Below are 24,358 nucleotides of genomic sequence, written 5' to 3' on the forward strand. Positions count from 1 at the left end.
TATATGACGAAATTGTACTTGTGGAATGATTTTAGGTCTAAAAGCCTACATAAACTTCCAATAAGGAGGAAGGAAAGAAGAGGAAAAAAAAAAAAAAAAAAAAAAAAAAAAAAAAAAAAAAAAAAAAAAACGCTTATCTTGCCCCAATCATTAACTTGCAGTCAACAGATAAATGAAAGGAGTTTTAGTATGAAGTCCTCCATTTAATAAAATATATTTGCAAGCAAAATACACAAGTGTTTGTGTTAGCGCCCAACCAATGACAATAATCAAAAGCATTGCCTTTTCATTGTACCAAGAATGCACAGAACACTTCTGAGATATAACTGCACAAACCTAAAACATGAGTCCATGTCTACTTTTTATTGGTTGTACCATCATACATCTGTTCTCAACTCATTTTAAACACCACACTGCCCAGACGGTATTGCAATCGGTACAAAAAAAGAGAAATGAACCCAAAGTGGAATGGCTACACAAAGGAGCAAAAAACCCAAACATTTTGTTTGCACATAAATGATGATGTTTTGTACATTATGCATCATCTAGGGATGTTACAGTAGCAAGAGGAGATATAAAGTAAGCAGTCTAGAAGCTTTGATAAACTAGGTGTTAAAATAGGGTTTTACTAACCACAGCAAAGAAACAAAATAAAAATTCAATAAAAATATTACCAATCATTATTATTTTTTTGCTTTAATTAACAATAGCATTTCCTGGTCTCCGGATGTAATTACATTTTTATCTCCAGAGGCTAATGGCAGGCCTAAGAAGTGAAACTGAAAAGCCAATTCAAAAGATGGCTTTTGGAGCGCAGTCTTCCCAACTGAGAACGGCTCTTCAGCAAGGACATCGAACATGAAATAGAAAAAGTGCAGAACGAGCCAACCGGGGTGATTTATCTACTTACAATGTTCACATGACGTGATTGATCCTTAACAAAAACAGCGAGATAAAAATTGGGCTTAGGTGTGTCAAACGATGACTACGCACCTTGATGCTTTGGATCATTACATGCACGTCTAGATTCAGGGGAAAGCGTAATCTCTGATAGTGTTGCCAGAGGAGATTTATGAAATTGTGATGTACCTATTTTCTACAAATGCTCTAAACACCAAGGACATCAATGGGATGGCTAAAGATACTGTGGTCAATTACAGCCAGCCCAAGACAGAGATTTTTTTTTTGGTAAATAAATCCGTATTAAAAGTCTTTATCACTCATTTATATCAATGCAAAATTAAAATGCAAGCCTTAAATTACAACAGCGATATTTTGTCTATGTAGGATGCGCAAAGTGTTTGTAATCCTAAATGCCAAGAATTAGATGTCGCTGTGAACGGGGAGGTGTGTGTGTGTGTGTGTATATGTTTTACAGGGTTGACCCTTGCGGCCATCACCGGTCCATCATGCTGAGGATCATCTCGGGGGTGAGGTCGCCGTTAGGCGGGGCCTCAGTCAGCTGCATCTCCTGTTCCTCCTGGGACAGCTCCTCCAGCTGAATAGTGGAGTCGCCCTCGCCGACGACCACTTCCTGTGTGACCCCCTCCTCTTCTATGTCATCCTGTTCGGCGCCAACTTCCTTTTTCACGATGATGTCATCCACCTCTCCGGTGGTCTCGTCCTCCACGCGGATGATGGCGGCCACTGTTGAGAAACCCGTAGGTCAAAGTCAATTTTTGGATAAATTGTACTTGATTGTCAAGAGTTGTTTTAATCAAACATTTTTATTTGTATGAGTTTTTTTGTTTTTGTTTTTTAAATTAAACAGTATCTTTTACTCTGTTATATTAACCTGCATTGCACTTGCTACTTTTACTATTATTGCTTGTACGATGTTTGTTTTGTCTCAGACTTCCAACTTGGACACTGTCACAACGCCAACTCCAACGGAACTACAAGTGACATTTAAGTCAATTTGACCACCCAATCAGAGTCCCATCTGACCATATGAATCTGTTTAATCTCAGCTTGGTGAGCCTATTATGCAGTTTGATGAGTGTAAAGTTGATTTAAAACAAAGACAATTTCCTGCGGCCGAATTTGCCTTAACCTCCTGACTACCAGCAATTCAAAGTTGTCCTCTGTAGTGGAACCTTTTAAACCTGAATATCTCCCACCCAGTGCAAAAGATTGAATGAACTCAGAGCTTTCCAATGATACCAAATGTGTAGGGGTGGGGCTTTGCTACCTTTGGTTGCATCATAAATTAAAATGGCTTCCCTCAGTGCATGCACTTTTTAGAGAAGAGGAATATTAAGTGCATAACACTTTTTATTGATCACATTTAGGCTTTAAATGTTGTTAGCATGTTTTCTCTAAGACTCTTCAGAACACATTGAAGTATTGTTTGAATTCTTTTAACTGTATTTGAGCCTAGCATTTAGATTTTAAAAAATGTCCTCTGTAGTGGACACATCATAGCTTTAAAGGTTTTTTTTGTTTGTTTTTTTCTTTTTGTTTTTTTTTCCAAAAATTTATTTTTGCAGTATTCCAAAGATTGGGGAATATCAAAATAAACATGATTGGACTTTTTTTTTTTTTTTCCTTCCTGGTAGTCAGGAGGTTAATTGACATTTTTTATAATTTTGCACATACACATTTAATAGTTATGTCGAGTTGACATTCATGCTTTGATTTAAAAAAAAAAACAAATAAATAAATATGCTACTCACCAGTCACTCCGTACTACAGTAGCTTTTTTTCACTGAATAATTATTTGGAGGACTGGTTGTAACTTCTACTTCAGTCACATTATTGTAAAGTAACAGTACACAAGTAAAATTTGTGGATCCTCTACCCACATTAATTTAAAAGTAACTGCATTGCTCTGTCATTGTTAAACCACTTTGTATCATTTATGGACACTAAGTTGTTAACCAGCTTCCCCATTGGTCAATTTTTGGCTTTTTATAATTTCATCTTGGGCAAAATGGTTTGCTGTGTGGCTGTATCTGTTCCACCAATAGCAGGGAAGGCATTTTTTGATCTATGATCTATAAAGTAAAGCGCATTGTGTTGCTCACCATTCGGCTTGTTCTTTGGGGGGCGCCCACGCTTCCTCTTGACTGGTGGTTCTTCGGGGGCGGCAACGGGAACCACTGGCGGAGCCTGCTCCAGTTCAATATCATCCAACAAATCCTCATCATCTTCCATCTCATCCAGTTCAGGATCTGCAAATGCGGTGGGGAAAGTTCACTTGAGTGAAGTGACCCATATGCACTTTATTGAAACTCCACTAAGAAGTGCACCAAACCTGTGTCCTCATCATCATCATCATCATGCCTGTCTTGCATCTTCCTCTTCCTGCCCCGGCGACTCTTTTTGGGTGGAGTTCCGTTTTGGTCTCCAGCGACTTCACCAATGCAGTTCTCGCTGTGGCGCAGCATGGTGTTCTGTGCAATGAGTAAGCAGAGAGTGACGCACTGTGTGAGAATGATGCGAAGCGGTCCCAAATTTGGATGCGGGTTCGGGCCTACCCTGCGGGTGAACGTCTTGCTACACTTGCTGCAGACGAAGGCGGTGGGCACAAAGTTGGGGTCGTGGTAGCGTTTGAAGTGCATGTCCAGAAGTTGCTTCTGTCTGAAGGTTTTCTCACACTGACTACAAGCAAAAGGCTTCTCCCCGGTGTGTGTACGCTTGTGCATGATCATGTGCCGTTCCTGTGTGGAGGAACAAAGTAGGCATGATTCGAGTGATCAGCTCAGTCAAATGCTCAACAGTCTCGCCGCAGCTTGCCTGTTTGCAGCAGTAGTCACACTGGTCGCACTTGAAACGTTTCTCATTCTTGTGAGTCTTCTGGTGTTGGATGAGAGCGTATCGCTCGTGGAAAACAGCATCACAGTAACGGCATTTCTTCCCCTTCTCGATAAACGAATGCTGCTTTCGCAAGTGAACCCCTGAAATGGAAATATGAGAGATTTTTGATGAGTTCGACAAACAACACGCATTACAGAGATATAAGTGAGCAAACACTCTTCTACCAAGGTCACTCTTGCGTGCGATGACGGTGTCACAATGTGGACAATGGAACTTTGCCACATTCTCCGTGTGTTTCTGCAGAATGTGCATCTTCATGGTGCCGCTCTGGGTGAAACGAGCATGGCAGATGTAGCACTCGTACGGCTTCTCACCTACGGCAGGGATCAATACGGGGTTGTGTAAGTGGACGGTTTGAAATGGAGATTAACCACTGACCTGTATATATGACTGGATAGCCGATAGCCCATACACGCCAGTGCAAGCCTTTGAAGTCACAGGGCGGCCATCTTGTTACTCCCACCTCGCAAACAGACTACTGTATAAACTCTACGGCAGGGGTCTCCAAGTTCGGTCCTCGAGAGCCCCTATCCAGCCAGTTTTCCATGTTTCATGAATCAGGTGTGTTAGTGGAGAGAAACATGGACAACAGGCTGGATAGGGGCTCTCGAGGACCGAACTTGGAGACCCCTGCTCTACGGTATACGTACAGACGAGACATATCCTCCTGACTACAAGGGAAAAAAATATTGTCCAATCATGTTTATTTTGATATTCCCCAATCTTTGTGAAGTAACTGGAATACTGCAAAAGATATTTTTGAAAAACAAAAGTTTTCATTTTTAAGCTATGATGTGTCCACTACAGAGGACATTTTTTAAAACTTAAATCAGGGGTGTCAAACTCATGTTAGCTCAGGGGCCGCATGGAGGAAAATATATTACCAAGCGGGCCGCATCGGTAAAATAACGGTATAAATAATGAAAAACGATTGCCGTCAATTATAGGCAGACTTTCGCTATTTGTGGGCCAGCCCTATATTACGGAGCTCAACTGTAATCATATTGTTCCAAAAAAATAATACAAATGCAAATGGAACGCGCCAACACTGAGTTCTGGGTGTGTTAAATCACCTGTTTTGCATATATATTGTACCCAGAATGCATTGCATGGCACAGTTAATGACATTATAAGGACGCTAATCCTTGTCATATCTATTTGTGTTACCAGTAATTAAGTTAGTGTTGTATTTAACATGTTTGTCAGCCTATGAGTAAAAAAATATATAATAATAATAATAATAAACAAAACTTAAAGTAACTAAGTTGTGTGTAAAATGACATCCAGGACGATTCCCCCGTACAAGTTGCATTACTCATCTGAGGACTGCTTGTGAAAGTAAAAATTTTATATATTTTGATTGTGGCTGGCTGATTAATTAGTCCGACATTATTTTTTTACGTTTATTATTTTTTTTTAGCTTTACAAAAATCACCTCGTGGGCCGAATTAAATCCCTATGAGGGCCTAATCCGGCCCGCGGCCCTTATGTTTGACACCCCTGACCTAAAAGCTAGGCTCAAATACAGTTAAAATAATCCAAACAATACTTTAATGTGTTCTTAAGAGTCTTATAGAAAACATGCTAACAACATTTAAAGCCTAAATTTGTTCAATAAAAAGTGTTATACACTTACTATTCCTCTTCCCTAAGAAGTGCTTGCACTGAGCGAAGCCATTTTCTTTTATGATGCAACCAAAGGTAGCAAAGCCACCCACGCCGACACGTTTGGCATCATTGGAAAGCTCTGAATGTCCTCCATAGAGCATAAAAGTTCATTCAATCCTATGCACTTCGTGGGAGATACTCTACTAGGTTTAAGAAGGTCCACTACAGAGGACAAATTTGAATTGCTGGTAGTTAGACTTAGACTTTATTGATCCCTTTGGGATAAGCTCCCTCTGGGAAATTAGGAGGATATAGCTCATAGTCATTTAGTATAAGGATGAAGGCGGGTTGCGCTGAGTGGGGCTCATTACTATTTTTTCAACAAGGTAAAAAATAAATAAATAAATAAATAAATAGAATTACCAAGTGGACGGTATGTGGTGCTTTGAACACCCCCTCTTCTTTTATCACTCAGTTCCTTAGACCCCAATAATAGATTTCGCAGAGGCATCTTTTGTTGAATTAGTTATAATTCTTTAATATATATATACACACACACAAATTTCCTCATGTATTAAACATTAAACAGATAATTTATACATGTATTTAAGGCAAGTTGATATTTCTAATAAGTACTGTGTCAAATATTCTCCAATTTCGATAGTGTAAACGTATAGGATCGTATGCCGAGAAACGTTTCTTGGGACGAGCAATATGGCGGCCTCGTGCTCTCAAACGCCTTGGCCTATCGGCTATCCAGTCAGATCAGTGAGATTAACCGAAGTTCAAATGTCCCAAATGTCAAGTGTCCCACCTGAGTGTGTCCTCATGTGTCTTTTCAGCTTGTACGTGTCCCTGCTAGCGTAGCTGCATAGACTGCACTGGAAGGGCCGCTCGCCGGTGTGAGAGCGGATGTGCCTCTTCAACTTGCTAACCTGGGAACGGAGCAACATGAATTTATGTAAAGAAGAAACATTCGCTTTGGAGAGAAAGTGCTTTTATGTCAGCGCTGATTATAGACACAAAAGGACTAGCCTGATGAAATCATGTGCTATCTGATGCAATTGCTCACCTCCACACTGCAGTAGTCGCACATGGAGCACTTGAACGGCTTCTCGTGTGTGTGCTTGTAGCGACGATGGCGCACCAACTCTCCACTGGTCACAAAGGCCATGTCACAATCTGTGCATTTGTGTGGTCGAGTGCCTAATGATTTGGGGAGGGGGAATAAAATGAAGACCATTTCTCCTCCAACTCACTCCAATTACCACAAAAAAAAAAAAACAAAAAAAAAACAAGAATCCATTTCAATCATTTGTTGTGGTATTTTCGCCACCTGTGTGAGTGTTGAGGTGGTTTCTCAGCAGCGTGACTGTCCTGAAGGCCCTTCCGCACAAGTGACATTTGTGCGGCCTTTCATCTGTGTGGCTCTTCATATGTCGGTCCAGGTTGGAGCGCCGTGGACAAGTGTAGCTACACAGTTCACACTGGAAGGTCTTCTTTACACCTAGTCAAGTTAAATGAATGTACTGTATTATTATGTACACCAATTTCTCCTGTCAACGTAAAAACAATACCGCATACCTTTCTTCTTGATCTTAGTGGGCTTGGGGGGCTTCATGTTTCCAACAACCTTCTCTGCGTTGACCTCCGACAGCAGCCCCTCCTGTTGCTCTTCCTCAAAGTCATACACGGAAACGTCCATGTCTCTGTCACCCTCCGCGTAGCGCAGGCGGCTCTTTTTCCCCTTCTTTCCTTTGCGGACAGTTGTAATGGGCTGGTAGTCGGGGTCCTTCTGCCATGCCGGTTGAGACTCGGGAGGTTCCTGATCGGCCACGTCGCCTTCCTCCTGTTCCTCCTCTGCCCTAGTCGCTTGAAGCTCATCGTGGACTGCCTGAAGCTCTTCTTGCTCTACAGTCTCCACTTCACCATTGGCCCCCACTTTCACCACCTGAACGAAGATACAATAATCATCCTTTGTAGTCACACTCTTTCAGTAAAGACATATAGGTACAGTGTATTTTTTGGTCATCATTATTCTTCAATTTATCTTTTTCTGTCAGTCAGATCATAGCGTTAGCTGGGAACATATTTTGATAGCATTAAATCCTGAGTCCAACAGAAAAAGGTCTTGATTTAAAATAGGGTTGAAAGAAACGACATTTTTTTCTTCCATTAGTCCACAGTTAGTACTTACCTGGAAGCCTTCAGGCAAGGGCAGGGTGTGACAAATAACTGGCTCTGCATCCTTATTAGCTGATCCATCTACATAGGTTGCCTGGAGGCCATCCACTGTAGTTGAAGTCACTGGAACCTGCACTAGCTGAAGCTGTCCAAGTCCTAAAGCAGCACCAGCCTGTTCCTCCATATTTACAACCTACAGACAATATTCAGCAATTATAACCCAACAGAAAGCATTTGGTAGATATATTACCAACGACTCATCATCCTACTGACCTGAAGGGTGATGATCTGACCCTCATCTCCACCAGTTACAGTAACTGTGCCCCCTCCCTCCAACACCTCCGTCTTCATTTGCAGCAGGGCAGGATCCAGGGCATCCATCACCATCATCTCCATGTTGCCGGGAACCTCCACTGCTTGGGGGGCTCCCGCTGACCCTTGGATCACAGCATCCCCTGCTTCTGGCAGAACCCCTTCTTCAGGAGCCAGGGCAGTCTCCATGGAAACGACATCGCCCTCCATGGTGACGGGCCAGTCAACACTCTGAATGTGGTCAACAGTAGAATTGTATTTTGGTATCGTTATGTAGGTGACATGTGAAGTAGCGAGTCTGAATAATTTCATTGACACGAGGGAAATATGTAAAGGGTTTCACGTAACTGAGTAAATATGAGCCACTTTCAATGTGCCAAATTGTTGGCGGTTTCAAAGATTATCCCGACGATTATCTGCGGTGGGTGTAAAGATTGCACCTGTCAATCAATTTTCTCTAGCTGTTGTACTCACTTGGGTTGCAAGTGAGCTGAAGGTCATCTCAACTGACTTTGACCAAGAAATGGTACAAACCCTGTACTAGTTGCAATCACAGGGCAGATAGAAACAAACATTTGCATCTACTGATTATTAGTCTTTAATGAACTTAACATGAATATCAGGGTTCCAAATGCTGGGGGCACATGAAACTAAACACAATTCGAACCCCCAGCCACTGGCAAAACTAGGCTGAAGTGCTTACCCACTCCCACAATGTACAGTTTAAATTTCACCATCTTTCTTTGAAGTGGGTTGCAAATGGAAAAATTACATAATTAACTGAAAACTAGTCTGCGCACTTTCCCTTTACCACGTTAAGACTTTTGAGCTATCGGGTTTTTTCAGGTCTTCGTACCCGGAAACCAAATAGATGAAGGTGAGAGGCTAAGATAAAAGGTGTTGCACAACATTGTCCAGTATAACTTTTGAGAGGTCGTTAAAAAATAAATACCTCTCTTTCTGGACACACACCTGATGAAGCCATGTGTTACACGCGGGTATTGCAACCGCAACTTAGTTTGGTGACATATGGGACCCGCTCGTAGCGAGGCAGCCAAACGCGCACAATAAACCCGACGCAAAACGGCGTCAAAGCGGCGGAATGAACCCTTTCACACACAAAAATGTGACACTTAGCATCCTCGTGAGTCCAACCTGAGCGGTTAAGACATTTGCTATGGTAGCGTGCTGCGGTTTCGCCGAAGTGGACCAATTCCAAAGTGCCTCTTTTGATTTAAAAAATAATCATAAATGCCGCAACCAGAATCGACTGTTTTTTTGTACACGCGACCGATTTCGTACTAAACGCTCCAGCGGCGCAAACTAAATCGAGAACTTATATTTGTTTGTTGACTGGGAGGCGCGAGGACGATTGAAAACAGGAAACAAAGGGCACGATAAGATGGACGTCAGGCCTAAAGTAAGTTTAAAGAGAGGCACACATACAGACGACCATCGACAAGTGGTTAACACGAAATAGCGCGCAAAAAGCACGAAAACAGTCGCCCGACACAGGGAGTTGGAGTTTAGAGACAGATTTAGTGAATATTGGATAACGATAGAGGGAGACAAACACCCCCCGCCAGTCGGTAACGTTAAGCCCCACCGTGACACCTAGAGGCCGACGCCAGCTCCTACAAAAACGTTTCCGTGTTTGCTGGCAAAAGATCGGTTCGACTTACCGTAGAGTGCTTGTTTTATTGTTATATTAAGTTCGGTGCCTGTCGAGTGCGGCCGATCGCTTCAATCCTCCGTGGACGTGCGAAAAAGCTCTGCGCAGGCCTGATAATTTTCTCCCGCTTTAGAATAGAGGGCCTCACACAAAATGGCGGTCGTTAAGAGCGAAGGCGCATGCGCACACCTCAGGCCCGGCGGTGAAGGGGCGTGGTCCAGATGGGTCCGAAGCGCCAGATTTGAATTCACGCGTGGGCGTGGCGACGGAGCAGAACGCAAACTGACGGCACGCGCGTCATCATTAGGACTGTTAAGTCGAAATGCATATGTGCATGGAACTATGCGCTATTTGCGCTATTAGTTAAGGTTGTCAAAACAACAACAACAAGCATTTGGTGAATTCGGAAGTCGTTCACAGAATCAACCACAGGGGGGCGTCTGGTCTCCTAACTAGTGCATCGTGATGTCTTGCCGAGCCCACCCGGTTTCTGCCTGAACTTCTGCATACATTATTTTTTTTTAATTTTTTTTTATTTATTTTAGAACACAGCCTCTGTAGATGCTTGACTAACTGAGGATAATTTATTATTTAGAATTTACATTTATTAAACGTCTGTAATATTTGTTACATTAATAGGCTATAGTTTTTTTTCTTTTTATTTGGAACTTGTTCAATAAAATACATTTATTCAATTTTTAAATTATTAGTTTTTAAATTCATTTATCGCAACATTTTTAAATTGAGTAATTTTAAATATATATGTTTTCTACACGTGGCACATTTTGACCTTAGAACCAAAGTTTGGCCACTCCTGGTCTAACATAATTGTAGAATTGACGATAAATCTTCAGTCTTGAATCATTAACTTCCAAGTCAACTGTGAATATAATATATGTATGTGTCTGTGTAAACATACTGTAAAACAATGTTACTAATGTTTTTGTTATTGTTTGGCAATGTTTACTATTTCAACGTCAATTTATAAAGACATGTTATATTATTTATTACTATCATGTAGCAATAGTTTTTAATGTGACATTGAAATAATTTGTTTATAATAGGATTATGAAACGGTTTGATGAGCCTTCATTGGTGGGAAAGTTATTTCAGCATTGCTGGGTTACAAATCTTCTCCTTCTCATCTTTGTGTATGAGACAGCAGGGGTCACACTTTTACATCCTGGCGCTGCAGCCACTGGATTGTGGTTTCGTTGAGTGCTGTGAATCCCATTGTGGAGCTGGTGAATAGGACAGTTGTGGATCAGATGTGCAGTACAGGTCCACAGTCACAAGATGGTGATTCGGTTAGGCCCAAGCAGAACATGTTGCTGTTGACGTGGTTACGAATGAGCCACTCACACAAAGCAGCTCTCATTGCTGTTTATATGTAAAATCCATCCATCCATCCATCCATCCATCCATCCATCCATCCATCCATCCATCCATCCATCCATCCATCCATCCATCCATCCATCCATCCATCCATACATCCATACATCCATCCATCCATTTTCAAGACTGCCTATTGTCACTTGGTCTGCGGGTGAGCTCGAGTCTATCCCAGTTCATTTTGGGCCAGAGGCGGCATACTGGACTGTTCGCCAGGAAATCATAGGGCACACATTGACAAACATAGACAAACAACCATTCACACCTGAGGGCAATTTACTTCAATGTTGTTTAACTATTCCAACAAGTTGTTTGTCTTTGGCATATGACTTTGCCTCTTAAACTTAAGATTTCTCATCCTCCAAAAGCAAAGTTTGTGTGTGTAAACTGCAAAAGCAGACTGAAACTTGGCATTTAAATTGTTTTACTGATCCAAAATCCAACGGGAGGATCAGGACAAAGTGATGGGGAGAGGTGAGTCTCTGCTTCACTTCTCAGATTGAGGCTATTTTATATCACAGATTTTTTTTGCTATATTATGAAATTTTACAGCAATCAATTTTCCACACAGATAAATGGTACAGCAGACTTACGGAGCCATAAGTGCGAACCAGGAGGAAAAAGTGCATAAAAGGCAGAAAATGTCCAAAGTTTGGGATTATTTCACACATTTCGCCAACCCTATACTATCATTTACGGACCCCCCTGTCACTCACCAGGCCAGGACACACCTTTTAAAGCCCCACATATTCAAAATCACTGATAATACAGTGTCGAACATAAAGATAGTGACCCTAAGTGGACAAAAATAACACCTGCATCTCACATGCACATTCTGCAGTGTTATTATGTAACAAACAAGCTCAAAGTTGAGATACAAACACAGTATGGTGGCAGTAAACTCAATTCAACTCACTTAACAACAAGCGATAGTTTGGAAAATAGTTAACATTTAATAAAAAAAAAAAAAAAAAGTCACTCTCAGTTGAATTTTACTTTAATAAAACAATGAGAATTACACTGCGATTGGCTGGCAACCAGTCCAGGGTGTCCCCCGCCTACTGCCCAGAGCCAGCTGAGATAGGCGCCAGCACCCCCCGCGACCCTTGTGGGGAATAAGCGGTCAAGAAAATGGATGGATGGATGAGAATTACGTTGCATGTTTAAGAAACATGGCCCAAGCTTGCTTAGTGCTAATATATAATGGGAAATCCCATTGACATGCTAACAGTTAGCATTGATAGTTGCGGTTTTACAACCGTTTAAGCAATGTATGGTAAATGGGCTGCTTTTTCTATTGCACTTGAACTACACTATATGGTGCCCAAAGTGCTTTACAATTGATGCATCACATTCACCCATTCACACACACTAGTGGTCAACTGCTTCCATGCAGGGAGTTTCCAGGTTCACTTTGAGCAAATCAGGATTCGTGTCTTGCTCAAGGACACTTCAACATGGTCACCAGGGGTGTGGATTGAACCCACAACCTCACAGAGGAGAGACAACCACTCTACCACTGAGCCATGCCGCCCCTACAGATCTCGATATTTGAACATAAATGGGGAACAACATGCAGCCAGATAATAGGCATATATTCTTTATCTTGTACGTAAAATGACTAATATTACATGAAGTACAATGCATCCTGGTAAAATATGCAAGCCTGGAGAGGACAATCGAACGCCACACATGAAGGCCGGAACCTGGATTTGAACCTCCAACCTCAAAACTGTGAGTGGGATTTGCTAAAAGCCTTGGGTGCACATGTCAAATAAATTATTAATTTGTTACATAACCAATGGAACATTTTGTCCATTTAAATTATTGTCACTGAAGGCCGCCTATGTCCACCTTCTAGGTTTCCATAAATCAAATGTCGGTGTGGTCACTTTATGGCTCCACATTATTTTCTTATCTTCATTCCCTCATCGTTTTACTCTCCAAGGGGAGGGGGCAGAGGAAGGCGAGGCTCTGTTGTCATATCTGTCAGTCTCGCCGGGGCTGGCCCCTCCCACCTCAGCAGAGGCATTACATACTGCTGGTGCTTGTGCTCTTAGCAACGGTGCCTCAGCAACAGAGCCCAGGCAACAGAGCTCCACGGCAACAGAGTGCCGTGTCTCCCCAATGGAGCTGCCATTGGGCGGACCAGCGCTCAGGCACTACACCCAGAGCCGACCGAGACCTCACCGACAAAAACTCAACTATCGTCCCAGCAGACCACAGGTACGGTGAGGAATGAATTCAAGGGAAAGAACAGAGCATGAAGGGAAGGTGATGAGTGTGTGTGGGGAGAAAATGGAAGGGAGAGAGGATATGGAATAGGGTGCAGAGGGGAGAGGCAGGGGGAAGGGAAGGGACGGATGGAGGGGGAGAGCTGCAAAGAAGCCTGCTCCCTTGCTTGAATAAGCCAGTGCCATTGTGCCGGTAACTAGCTGTGTGAAGACACCGCAAATGGCATTTGCTGTGATTTCCAAGAGTGATTGCCTGAATAGCATTGCAGATGGTAGCTTGGCTTGAATGTCCCTCCCCCCCCCCACACTAAAAAAAAAAAGCCTGCAGCCTTCTACTGTATTTTTTTCCTCACAGGATTGTGCATTAAAAATGTGCATCATCTGGTTTCTCTTCATGGCTCATCGTTTTGTCACATAGCTTTCTGGGTGTAGTCACTCCCTTGGAGCCGGTGGTCAGGGAGACAAAATCCAAGCAATTCCCTTGACATGGTATCATATAGCAGTGACTTCTGCTAAATTTGTGCTCTGCTGCAAGCCTCTCGGCTTTTATTGCGACTTGTGGGCACAGATGCTAATGTGATCAGTAGGATTCAGTATGCATAGGTAAAATATTTATATTGTATTAACGAGAGATCTTGCATGTGAAGTCCAATGACGCCCCCCATTGTACGTTACTGAGCAACTGTCTCCCAGGAAGCTGGTTTGTAGCAAAAGACCGAAGCCAAAATATTCCTATAGTGAAGGACTGTGTGGGTTTTGTTGAGGTCAGTATTACATAATATGAAGTCACATTGATACCTTTTCATCTACATACTGTAATGCTTCAACTTTGATGTCAAATGCAATATTTGTATCTTCTACAAATGTAATCAGGAAACAATAATTGAGAGTGAGAATGAAGTCCTTGAGCTCATCGGGCGTGTAGATGAAGGAGTGGAGGAGTTCTTTACAAAGAGAGTTCTTCCTGCAGATGCAGATGCAGATACAGAGTGAGTACCACCAGTTGCCTTTAATTGTACAGCACTCTGCTTGACACTGTGTGCATAGGTCAGTGTCCTCATCAAAATCATTCAGTCAGTTTTTTCATTGGATGATGTATACATGATTTTTTTTTTTTTGGCATGTCGTATACAAACTGCTCTGCTAACTACAGTTTAATGTGTGTGCTGTCGTTCTTTGACTTGGTTTTATTGTCCACAACAGATTACTTGATAAAACAAGTCGTTTTGATCGTGTATATTAATAAACATTATGCGCATGTTCCTGAAATTGATGTCTGTCATTATGAGGTAACTGCCTGCTTTAAGAAACCCTCTTATGTTTTTAGTGATATTGAAACCAGCACATTCGCTTTCATCACTGGAGGATGAAACTGTAGAAAGTTGCATCATAAATTTAGACAAATTTCTCCCCCTACAATCTTTACATGTGTGTTGCTGCGTATTGTTAAACTTAGTATGTCCACTCTGTCATAATGAAATATCAATGAAAGAAAGCCTTTCAGAATTTTTGAAATACATTTGTTAAATAGTAAAAAATCATCTTGCTGTTGCTAAGTAGAAGTCTGCCACATAGCCTAAAATGTCAACCCTGTGATTGTCCACCCTGTCAGCAATTAAGTGTCTGAGCTTGACAAATGCATTTCTGACAGCATCACATCTAGATTATGAATGTCAAGGGGAAATCCCATATTTTTTGGGGAAAAATAAGAAGTTGCAAAGGCACCTTATTGTGATTGTTGAACTCTAATATATCTGAATTAAAAGTTGACTGCTAACTTTCCAGCTTATTCACACGATAAGCTGCATTGTTTTAGCCATGATAGAATGACCATATTTGGGAGAGTGCAATCCTCACCGAGGCATAAAATTTATAAAAATAAATAAATAAATAAATAAAATTTAAAAAAAGTTTTTTTTTTTTTTAAGTGGGCAGCACGGTGGTTTACTGGTTAGCACGTCCGCCTCCCAGTTCTGAGGACGCGGGTTCGAGTCCAGCTCCGGCCTTCCTGGGTGGAGTTTGCATGTTCTCCCCGTGCCCGTGTGGGTCTTCTCCGGGTACTCCAGTCTCCTCCCACATTCCAAAGACATGCATGGCAGGTTGATTGGCCGCTCCGAATTGTCCCTAGGTGTGCTTGTGAGTGTGGATGATTGTTCGTCTCTGTGTGCCCTGTGATTGGCTGGCAACCAGTCCAGGGTGTCCCCGCCTACTGCCCAGAGCCAGCTGAGTTAGGCTCCAGCACCCCCGCGACCCTTGTGAGGAATAAGCGGTCAAGGAAATGGATGGATGGATGTTAGTTAAGTTAGTCAACATTGATCTCATCTGATGGTAGATAAATAGGTGGACCAGAATTACCATTATGAGAACAACCAATTCCATTGTTACATTGTTTTAAAGGGGAAGTCAAACCAAAAACTGTCTTAATTTTCTTCAAGTTATGTGCACCCCCACTAGTCTAAACACAGACATTGCATTCTGATTAATATTGTGCTTGTGGAATATGAATTAAGCAGCAAAATCCACAGATTTTTATCCATATCAGGGGGGCTGCCATTTTGTCACTTGCTGTTGATTGAAAATGACATCACAGTTGCTCAAGGCTCAGGTAACGACCAATCACGGCTCACATGTTTTCTGAGTTTGGTCATGTGACGTTGGCAAGCTGGGCTGTGATTGGTCGATACCTGAGCCCAGCGCAACTGTGATGTCATTTTAGGGCAGCAGCAAGTGCCAAAATGGCCGCCCCCTGAGATTGATAAAAACGGGTGGATTTTCCAGATTAATTAATGTTGCACAAACGCAATATTAATCAATCAGAATACTGTGTTTAGATTAGTTGGGGTTTTGGGTTCATTTCCTCTTTAAATGAGTATCCAGTGTCAGGCCTGGGGGCCATTTGCAAAATTATAATACATAGGAAATCAAAAAATAATAATTAGTCGGTGTTAGCATGCTAAATATTTAAAGATAAAGCATGTTAAAGCGTCCCTTGCATTCTTTCCTTTTTGTGCCTTTTATTCATATTCATATACTATATAAGGTTTAACGAGTTGTGAAAATACAACAGAGCAAGTGAGGGCCAAATAGTTTTTCACTGTATCGTATGTTAATGATTTGATATAATTAACCTTTCACATTTAGGCAAAAGCAAGATGAGGAACCGGAGTCCATCACAGTGGATGAAGTGGTTCCTGCAACCTCTGTCCCTTGTCCACCCCCGACAAAAACACTCAGGAGGAAGCTTGGGGATTTCTTTACCCTTCGAAAGCGACGAGGTCTGAAATCAGAGCCGAGCCATGAGGGCCGCCCCAAAAAGGCCTCCATCGCTGATCTCATTCGCCCTCTTAGGGAGGCGGCCAAGGCTGATAAAGAAAAAGATAAGGAGAGAGTAAAGGAACATGACAAGGAGAATGAAAAGGAGAAAGGGAAAGAGCAGCCCAGTGGTGTTACTGAAGAGTCAACTGCGCAGGAAACACCTGCCTCTGATGTTCCGCCGCTGAGGGGTGAAGTGGCGCCACCCCGCCGTGCTCTTAGGGAAGGGAAATCCCAGTCTCTTATTTTACTATCTGGATCAGCAGCAGGCGCTGCCAATGCCAGAAAGGTGAGTGTCACACAGCCAAAAACTGTCAAGCCTTTAGGTAGCTGTGTGTTCATTTTTAAGATATTTTCTTGGTGATTTTCAGAAACAATTTGAAGGCCAACATAGCTTCGAGCAGAAACTTCATTTCATGCTTCAGCGTATTGGGGTTTCCAAAGCACAGCCAGAGGAGACGCAGGTGTGGATCAGGCTGAATTTAAAAAAAATATTGATCTTGTAATTATGTAAATCATAACTTAAAGGTCTCTTATATTCTCATAGAATCCGGAGAGAGAGATGAAAAAAGCAGAATCTGAAGGTATGTCTGAAAACAAAAACATTAGATAGCCATACTCACAAGGATAAACAGAACATAACACCTGAGACACTGTACTTTAATGACTTTATTTTGAGGCGACAGTAAATTTAGATTTTTACTTTAAGTTCACTACTTTACAATGCAGCAAAGTGTCATTTCTTCAGTGTTTTCCCATAGTGTTCATATACTCGAAACTTGTCCTACAATTTCAGCTAGGATAGGCTCCAGTTCACCTGTGACCCTAATGTGGACAAATGCTTCAGCTAAAATATTTGCATTATGCTCTTTTCATGTCTCAGGCACCATTATTGACAGTAAAGTTGAGCCAACCCCGACTTTTACAAAACACAGAACTATGTCAGCATCCTCAGGTAAGTCACACAAAACACAACTTTGACATACAGTAATGCGCTGAAATCTTGTGACAGCTTTATTTTTGTTTTTTAGATGATTTTTTCCACATCAGTCATTTAGATATAGTAAAACAGTAAATATAAAATTACGAGGACAGATATAGTGTGCCAAACCCCCCCCCAGAACAGATTGTATAGTAGGATGGTGGGTGATAACAAATGTGCTACAAATGTAGGCAACAGGAAGAACCCATTAAATGCAGGCGATAATCTGGACAAAGGTGTAGATATTCGGTATTGGCATAGTAATAGGTTAATTAATTATTTGATCATTAAGAACTCTTGGAATTGAGGAATGATTACTCACATCCTGATGCAATTGCTTAATAGCTCAATTGTGTCTTGATTGAGACAAAATAGTAACACTATTTGATTAATTAACATTTTCCCTTTAGTTTATCAATAAAATTCAGTCAAATGCATATCTTAACTGATAAAGAATTATATTTTAATCATTGGAGTCACTATCATCTTTTCCATGCCACAGCAGTTTACTTGCCTGGACACGGCTGTATTTGCTTATTGATAGTGTTAATTTTTTTGCCATTTTAAAATTTAGTCTCAGTTTTAGTCCAATTTCAGTCACGCTTGTTCGTTGTTATCACAGTTAATCAACCTCATCCCATTTTTATTTAGTCTATTTTTAGTGGACTATAAATGTAGCATTTAAGTCTTTATTTTAGTCCAAGAAAACGTAATTTTATTCTTCTAGAATTAGTCACCAAAAACTGTCAACGTTTTAGTCAGGACACCATTTTATCACTGTATTTTTTTTTCCAGCAGATTATATTGAACCTTTTCAGATCTAAAACTATTTCACGTAATTTTTTAAAATATTTTTGATAAAAAACAACTTCACACACAATTACAGTGGCTACTATGGCACCATGCTATGAGCTAGTAAGTTAGTCAGCATTAGTTAGCAGTCGCATTAACATTATTATTGGAACGTTATAGGTGTTGAATTAATGTTGTTATAAGTTAGAACTATAATTTACTTTTTTTTTTTAACCTTTCACTGTGAATCGACCTCCTGTCTGTCCCATGTGTTTGTGCTGTGTGTCACATGACAGTGTCACAGACGTGACAGATTAGATTTTTAAAAAATCATATAATTTTCGTCTCATTTTTGTTCATGAACTTAAATGTCCATAGATTTTAGTCCCGTTTTTAATTAAGTGAAGGACATTTTCGTCTCGAAAATGCATACTGATTTAGTCCCAGTTATTGGGTTTTAGTCTCGTCTAGTCTAGTTTTAGTCCGGTGAAAAATGTGTGTTGACAAAATTATTTTTGTTTAGTTTTTGTTGACGAAACTAACACTACTTATTGACTTGCTTCTGTTGTCAAAATCTTGTACAAGAGGATACTATGAGGAACAATTTGTAACAGCTGGTCAGTTGGGGTTCCAAGTGGGCCGTACTGATACATCAGGGTCGTGCAAACCACATGACATCAATGGAACCGCCCACCTCACCATCTGTTCATCAACTCTATGAACCAGGAAGTAACCTGATAACTAAAAAACAGATGGGTATATACAAATATGACTCTCTTTTTTTTCCTGCACTTTTGTTAATTGGTGGAGGTTTGCACTCTATTGAGTCACATTGTAGTTATTCATTATAACTCTAACGGTGGCCTATGACTTTTGCACATGTTGATTCTTCATACTACTACTAATAATAATAATACTCATTATTTATTTATTTTTTTATCATCAGACACAAGGCGTCAAATTCGACCAAGCGTGTCAGCACATGAGTCAGCTGGAAAACCCGCTTTGCCTCCTAAGCCAGTCCTCAAGCCTGGTCCGGGCCCCACAACATCTGGCCGCAACACGCCTGAGAATGAGTTGGTTCAAATAGAGGAGGGGGAAACAAGCACACCCATTACAGAAAAAAGTCCAACTGCAGCTCCATCTGGCCCTGCTACTCCTCCTGCAATGTCAAATGCCACCCCTGACTTGGCTGACGTTACTATTTCCTCCACAACTTCTGAGTCGGATGTGCTTGCTGTTAACACCACTGCTACACTCGCAAATGGTACAGATCGCGATGGCAAGCCTTCGGACTCTGAAGTTCAGCCTATTAGCACAGAAACATGCTCCTCAAGCTCCCTAGCTCTTACCGAACCCCTTGCCCCTGTCCCTTATACTTCCTCTGGGTCTGTTACGCCTACATCCTGTGCCACTTTAGATCCGCCAACAGTAACTTCCATTACCAACGTGGAAACTGTTTCCAGTCATCTCAGTGGAAGCGAAACAACTACATCAGTTAAAGCGACAAGTCCCGTTTCAAATGGCATAGTTGTGGTTAGTGAAGTGGCCATTTCTGTCGTTTCCGCTGTAGAAGTGTCTACTCCAGCCTCTATCCAGCCTGCAGATACCAAATCAGACTCTGCTACCAGTTCGCTAATAGTAGCTAGTGAGGATTTCACTACAGGCGTATCAATAGGCACTAAAAGCACATCTGTGGCCCTGAGCTCAACTCCTCCTCAATGTGATACCTCCATTACCAGCTCGACCACCCTTCCTCTTGACAGCACCACCTCCATTACCACCACAACTTCTACTGACTCCGTAGACTCTTCCCCCTCCATTGTTCCATCAACCTCATCCAGTGAAACCAACCTCGCCGACTCCATCGTCTCCACCACCACCAATAACGCTGCTGTAACGACTGCAGACGCAATTAGCTCCCCGCTCACGACTGACCCACTTTCCTCAAAGAAGACCAGCTCTACACTCACATCAGTTATCACCTGCCTCCCTGCTCCTGAAGACACCAGTGTTACCAGGCACAGTTTGACCAGTTCAGCACTCGCCCATGATAGTCCAAGCCAAGTTTTACCAACAAATGCTGATGAAAGATTGAGTACTACTGTAAAAGGCACAGGTAAGCAGGAGTGTTGAACTCATTTTAATTCAGGGGTCATTTTCACGCCTCAGTAGTATGTCTGTGGCCTAATAAGCTAAAAAAAAAAAACATTTGTTTATTTATTCATTCATTTATTTATTTATTTACATATTAGCAGATACTGTAAATACAAATACATTCTCAAAATATTCCCATTTTTATTATCTTATTGCACAGTAATTTGAAATTTCTTGGTGAGCGCATTTTTAATTCTTTTTTTAAAGGTGCATTGTGCCATTTAAAAAGGTAATGTCAAAGCTTTTTCCTATGTCATACATGCTCCATCAATGCCCAGATGAGGACAAAGAGCCCTGATTGTTTTGCTCTGACTGCATCTTGTGCACGTACTCGCACGCGCACAATGAAAAAGCCTAACACAGATGCTGCAGTTACACTTTGGGCCAGAGGGGGCAGTCGTGAGTAAAAAAGTGACAAATTGCACAATTATCCTTTTAATCAAATCCTGAACAACAGCCATATTTCAGAATGCCGTTTAAATGGTTGTCAGTGTGCCCTCGGGTGGACAAAATTAGCAACAACGGGTTCTTTTAGCGAAAAACTGCAGTTTCTGTTGTCCTAGCGGGCCAAATTGGACCACCTGACAGACCGGTTCTGGTCAGTGGGCCGCATGTTTGACACACCAGCTTTAAGGTGTAAACAAGGGGTGTCAACACTTTTTCCAGAGTGCGGGAAAATTACAGAAAAATGAAGGACGCAAGGACCACTTTGAAATTCTTTGTAAAATAAGTCAAAGATTTGTTTCTATTATACATGTTTGAAGATAACTGTTGAAAAGGTGCAAGACTGAGAGCTCCGTAACGTAGTACTTTATTGCTAAGATGCAGTATAAATCTGTTTTCCATTTCAGTTTCCTGTTTTTTTTTTTTTTTAGTGAGCCCTGTGACCGTCCAACCACTCCCCCGTCCCACTATATATAACAACTTGAGTGGCTTCGTTCACAGAGGTGGCAATTCCAGGTCCAAGAAAGTAAAAACCCTGCTACAGAGTTGCTTCTACTCAACCAACAAGTAAACGAGCTCCCTGAGAGTTCAGTAGAAGCACCTGTGGCTAAAGCCAAACTGTGGCAGGGTTTTTACTTTCTTAACCTGGTTTTGCGTCCTCTATTGTTCGCATCACTGCTATATTGTTTACTTAGCCCAAGCCTGTTAGCTCGTGAAATAGCTAGTGGCAAGCGTCTTTCATGAATTCCAGCCGCGAGTAAGCGGGTAGAATTTTTTTTCTTGACTCAAATATGTATGTAGGTGTATGTGTCGGTATTTTAAAAAAAAAAAATAAATAAAATTCTAGGATAAGAAAGATGCTGTCAAGGTGGAACTAGGAGTGAACCCAAAATTCACAACTCATGCTCAAAAAAGGTACAAGTTCTCAAAAGTTTTAATGAACAAAGTACAACAAAAATTCACTCAGCAGAGGAGAATGGGCAACAGACAAAGTACAACAAAAGGTCACTCATCTGAGGAAAATTGACAATGATCAAAGTGCAACAAAAAATAAATAAATAATCACTCGTTAGAGGAAATACTGAAATCAAAGAGTATACAAAGTATCAAACAAAAACTACAACAATAACCAACGAGTTACTTGGGCAAGGCTTGGAAACAAGGCTTAGAACTCAGGCACTAACAGACAAGACGAACTAGCACAGGGCAAAGGGAGTCACAGACTACACACACACACACACACACACAAAGTGGAAAAAAAAAAAAATCAGGGCGGGGAAGGTCATCAGGAAACAGGAAGGGCAAGTTGTCAGAAAAGGAGGGAGCAAGACATTTACCAAAATAAAACAGGAAGACTAATGAAATTCTACTTCTTAGACATGACAGATGCAAGACAGAGTAGCTTGCATTTTCAAAGTTGTAGTATTTGATTGACAGCTGAGCAGAGCGTGGTTTCAGCACATTCAGCTGACATGACCACCGTCTTTGAGTGCAGAAACTTGGTGTGATTTTTCACAATTTTGAACGCTCTTTTTTTTTTTTTTTTTTTTTTTTTTTTAAATGCAGTAGGCCTACTTGACAATTATTTTTAGCATTCAGATTTGGCTTGGTAGTTAACATTAACAATTCTTCTCTCTGATGTGTCAATTTTAGACATTTATTTTCACTTTACAGGCCATTTATTAAACATGCTAAAACTACATGATCAAGCAATTATAAATTGTTTATAATTTATGATAGTTATTTTTAGAAACCTCATACATCAAGCGCAGCCAAATTTAATCTCCACATTCAGAACCAAAGTAAGCACAAACTGAGCTAAACTACACATTTTGAAACAGTTACTTGGGAATCAGTAATATGCTATATGTTCACAAATTGGACCTTGATGCAGAGCCGAAAGTGGAGCAAACCATTTTTGCTTCTGAAATGGAGTTATCTTTATTCACCCGGGTATTATGAAGACAAATTTGTTACTAGTTTAGTTGTACGGTAAATAGTTTATTTCTGTCTTGCATATATTGAATATCTTTATATGAAACCAATTGTAATCATTACTAGTACAGTGTAGTCACAATAGTTCGTCTCTGTGTGCCCTGCGATTGGTTGGCAACCAGTCCAGGGTGTCCCCTGCCTACTGCCCAGAGCCAGCTGAGATAGGCGCCAGCAGCCCCCGTGACCCTTGTGAGGAATAAGCGGTCAAGACAATGGATGGATGGATGTAGTCACAATAGTTGCTGAACTTGCCGCCCACTTTTTTATCACTACATTTTTCACACTGTCCTTTCCAATCCTTTTAAAAAAATAATAATATTGGGGCCCGCTTTAATGTTATCTTTTAGCGGCCCACTAAAAAATGTTCCCTGCCTGTTGTTTGGACACCTCTGTTGTAAACTAATTTATGCATTATTTTTCATTGCTTTTGTATGCTTAATAAGCACAATTTATCTCCCATTATCAGATGTAGAGCAGGAGGTGGTCCAAAAGAGCAAACAAACTGAGGAAACTGAAAGCAAGAAAATCATGGCTGATGGCAAAGAGAGTGAGCTTTGTAAAGAGAAAGCAGTTCAAGAAAGCAGTGAAGCAACAACAAAAGAAGTTCAAGAAGCAAATGTGAAAAGTGAAGACGTCCCAGTGGCATCAGTAGAAAGAGAGGATGAACCTGCACCAGAGAATGAGCGTCAAAACCAAGAAGAAACAAAGAAATAGAAAAAAATATATATATATATGTACGGTATATATGCTACAGTATTGCTAAATTCGGGACCAACTACTGTGACGCAGGCAGGTTAGGGCACAGTAAAGGAAAATGGTTACAGTAAATGATCCATGGCACTTCCTATACAGGGACCATCACACTACAGCAGCACACCACACACCCGGTCGGGCCACTGGACCAAAGAACTGAGATCCATGGTGTGACGTTATCGACAATTCCAGCAGTGTCTTTGTTCTTTTTTTAACTTCTGTTTGAATTTTGCATTGCACGTATGATTATGTACCATAAGACAAGTACTGTGTTTTAAAGACACCATGTTTACAATAGATGGAGAAAATAGATATGACTATTAAATGGAATATTGAATTGAGGTGTTGAGTTTTCTTCAATTGATATACTGTATTTTTTTAAATTATTATTATGCGTAAATGAATAAATTCCACCCACCATGATGTGGTTCAAAGCTATGAAAATGCTTGAAAAAAGATCATGATGATGATTCAAACGAACGGTTCTCATTCAAACATTAAGAATGTGCTTGAGCCAGAGTTTCCTAAACTTCTTCAACTTGTTCGAATTAATTTTCTTAATACAATCTGTTCCAGCTCATATAAATCACTTGTTATCATCTGGACAGAAGAGCAAGGGAGCGATTACCAACAATACCAACAATTGATATAGTGTCTCTATAGACCCAAAGAAAAAGCCCAAGCCATACACTTGACCACATA

General features: G+C 41.1%; 2 protein-coding genes across 2 annotated transcripts; one reads left to right on the forward strand and one right to left on the reverse strand.

The window, feature by feature from the left end:
* Positions 1-348: 348 nt before the first annotated feature.
* Positions 349-9,773, reverse strand: ctcf (CCCTC-binding factor (zinc finger protein)). Its single transcript, XM_077518585.1, has 13 exons — positions 9,606-9,773; positions 7,885-8,154; positions 7,625-7,804; positions 7,012-7,378; positions 6,764-6,934; positions 6,500-6,633; positions 6,242-6,362; positions 3,984-4,133; positions 3,739-3,899; positions 3,480-3,662; positions 3,257-3,395; positions 3,027-3,173; positions 349-1,647 (listed from the first exon to the last, which is right to left on the reverse strand). Exons 2-13 carry the CDS (start codon positions 8,131-8,133, stop codon positions 1,397-1,399), a joined length of 2,253 nt encoding a protein of 750 aa, XP_077374711.1. The 5' UTR covers positions 8,134-8,154; positions 9,606-9,773; the 3' UTR covers positions 349-1,396.
* Positions 9,774-12,999: 3,226 nt separating this feature from the next.
* LOC144017365 (uncharacterized) lies at positions 13,000-23,997 on the forward strand. The gene is made up of 8 exons (XM_077518829.1): positions 13,000-13,213; positions 14,095-14,210; positions 16,363-16,822; positions 16,905-16,997; positions 17,081-17,117; positions 17,417-17,488; positions 19,254-20,426; positions 23,370-23,997. Exons 1-8 carry the CDS (start codon positions 13,115-13,117, stop codon positions 23,615-23,617), a joined length of 2,298 nt encoding a protein of 765 aa, XP_077374955.1. The 5' UTR covers positions 13,000-13,114; the 3' UTR covers positions 23,618-23,997.
* The last annotated feature ends 361 nt before the right edge of the window (positions 23,998-24,358 follow it).

The sequence above is a fragment of the Festucalex cinctus genome, chromosome 4 (assembly GCF_051991245.1).
Source record: "Festucalex cinctus isolate MCC-2025b chromosome 4, RoL_Fcin_1.0, whole genome shotgun sequence".
Taxonomy (NCBI): domain Eukaryota; kingdom Metazoa; phylum Chordata; class Actinopteri; order Syngnathiformes; family Syngnathidae; genus Festucalex; species Festucalex cinctus.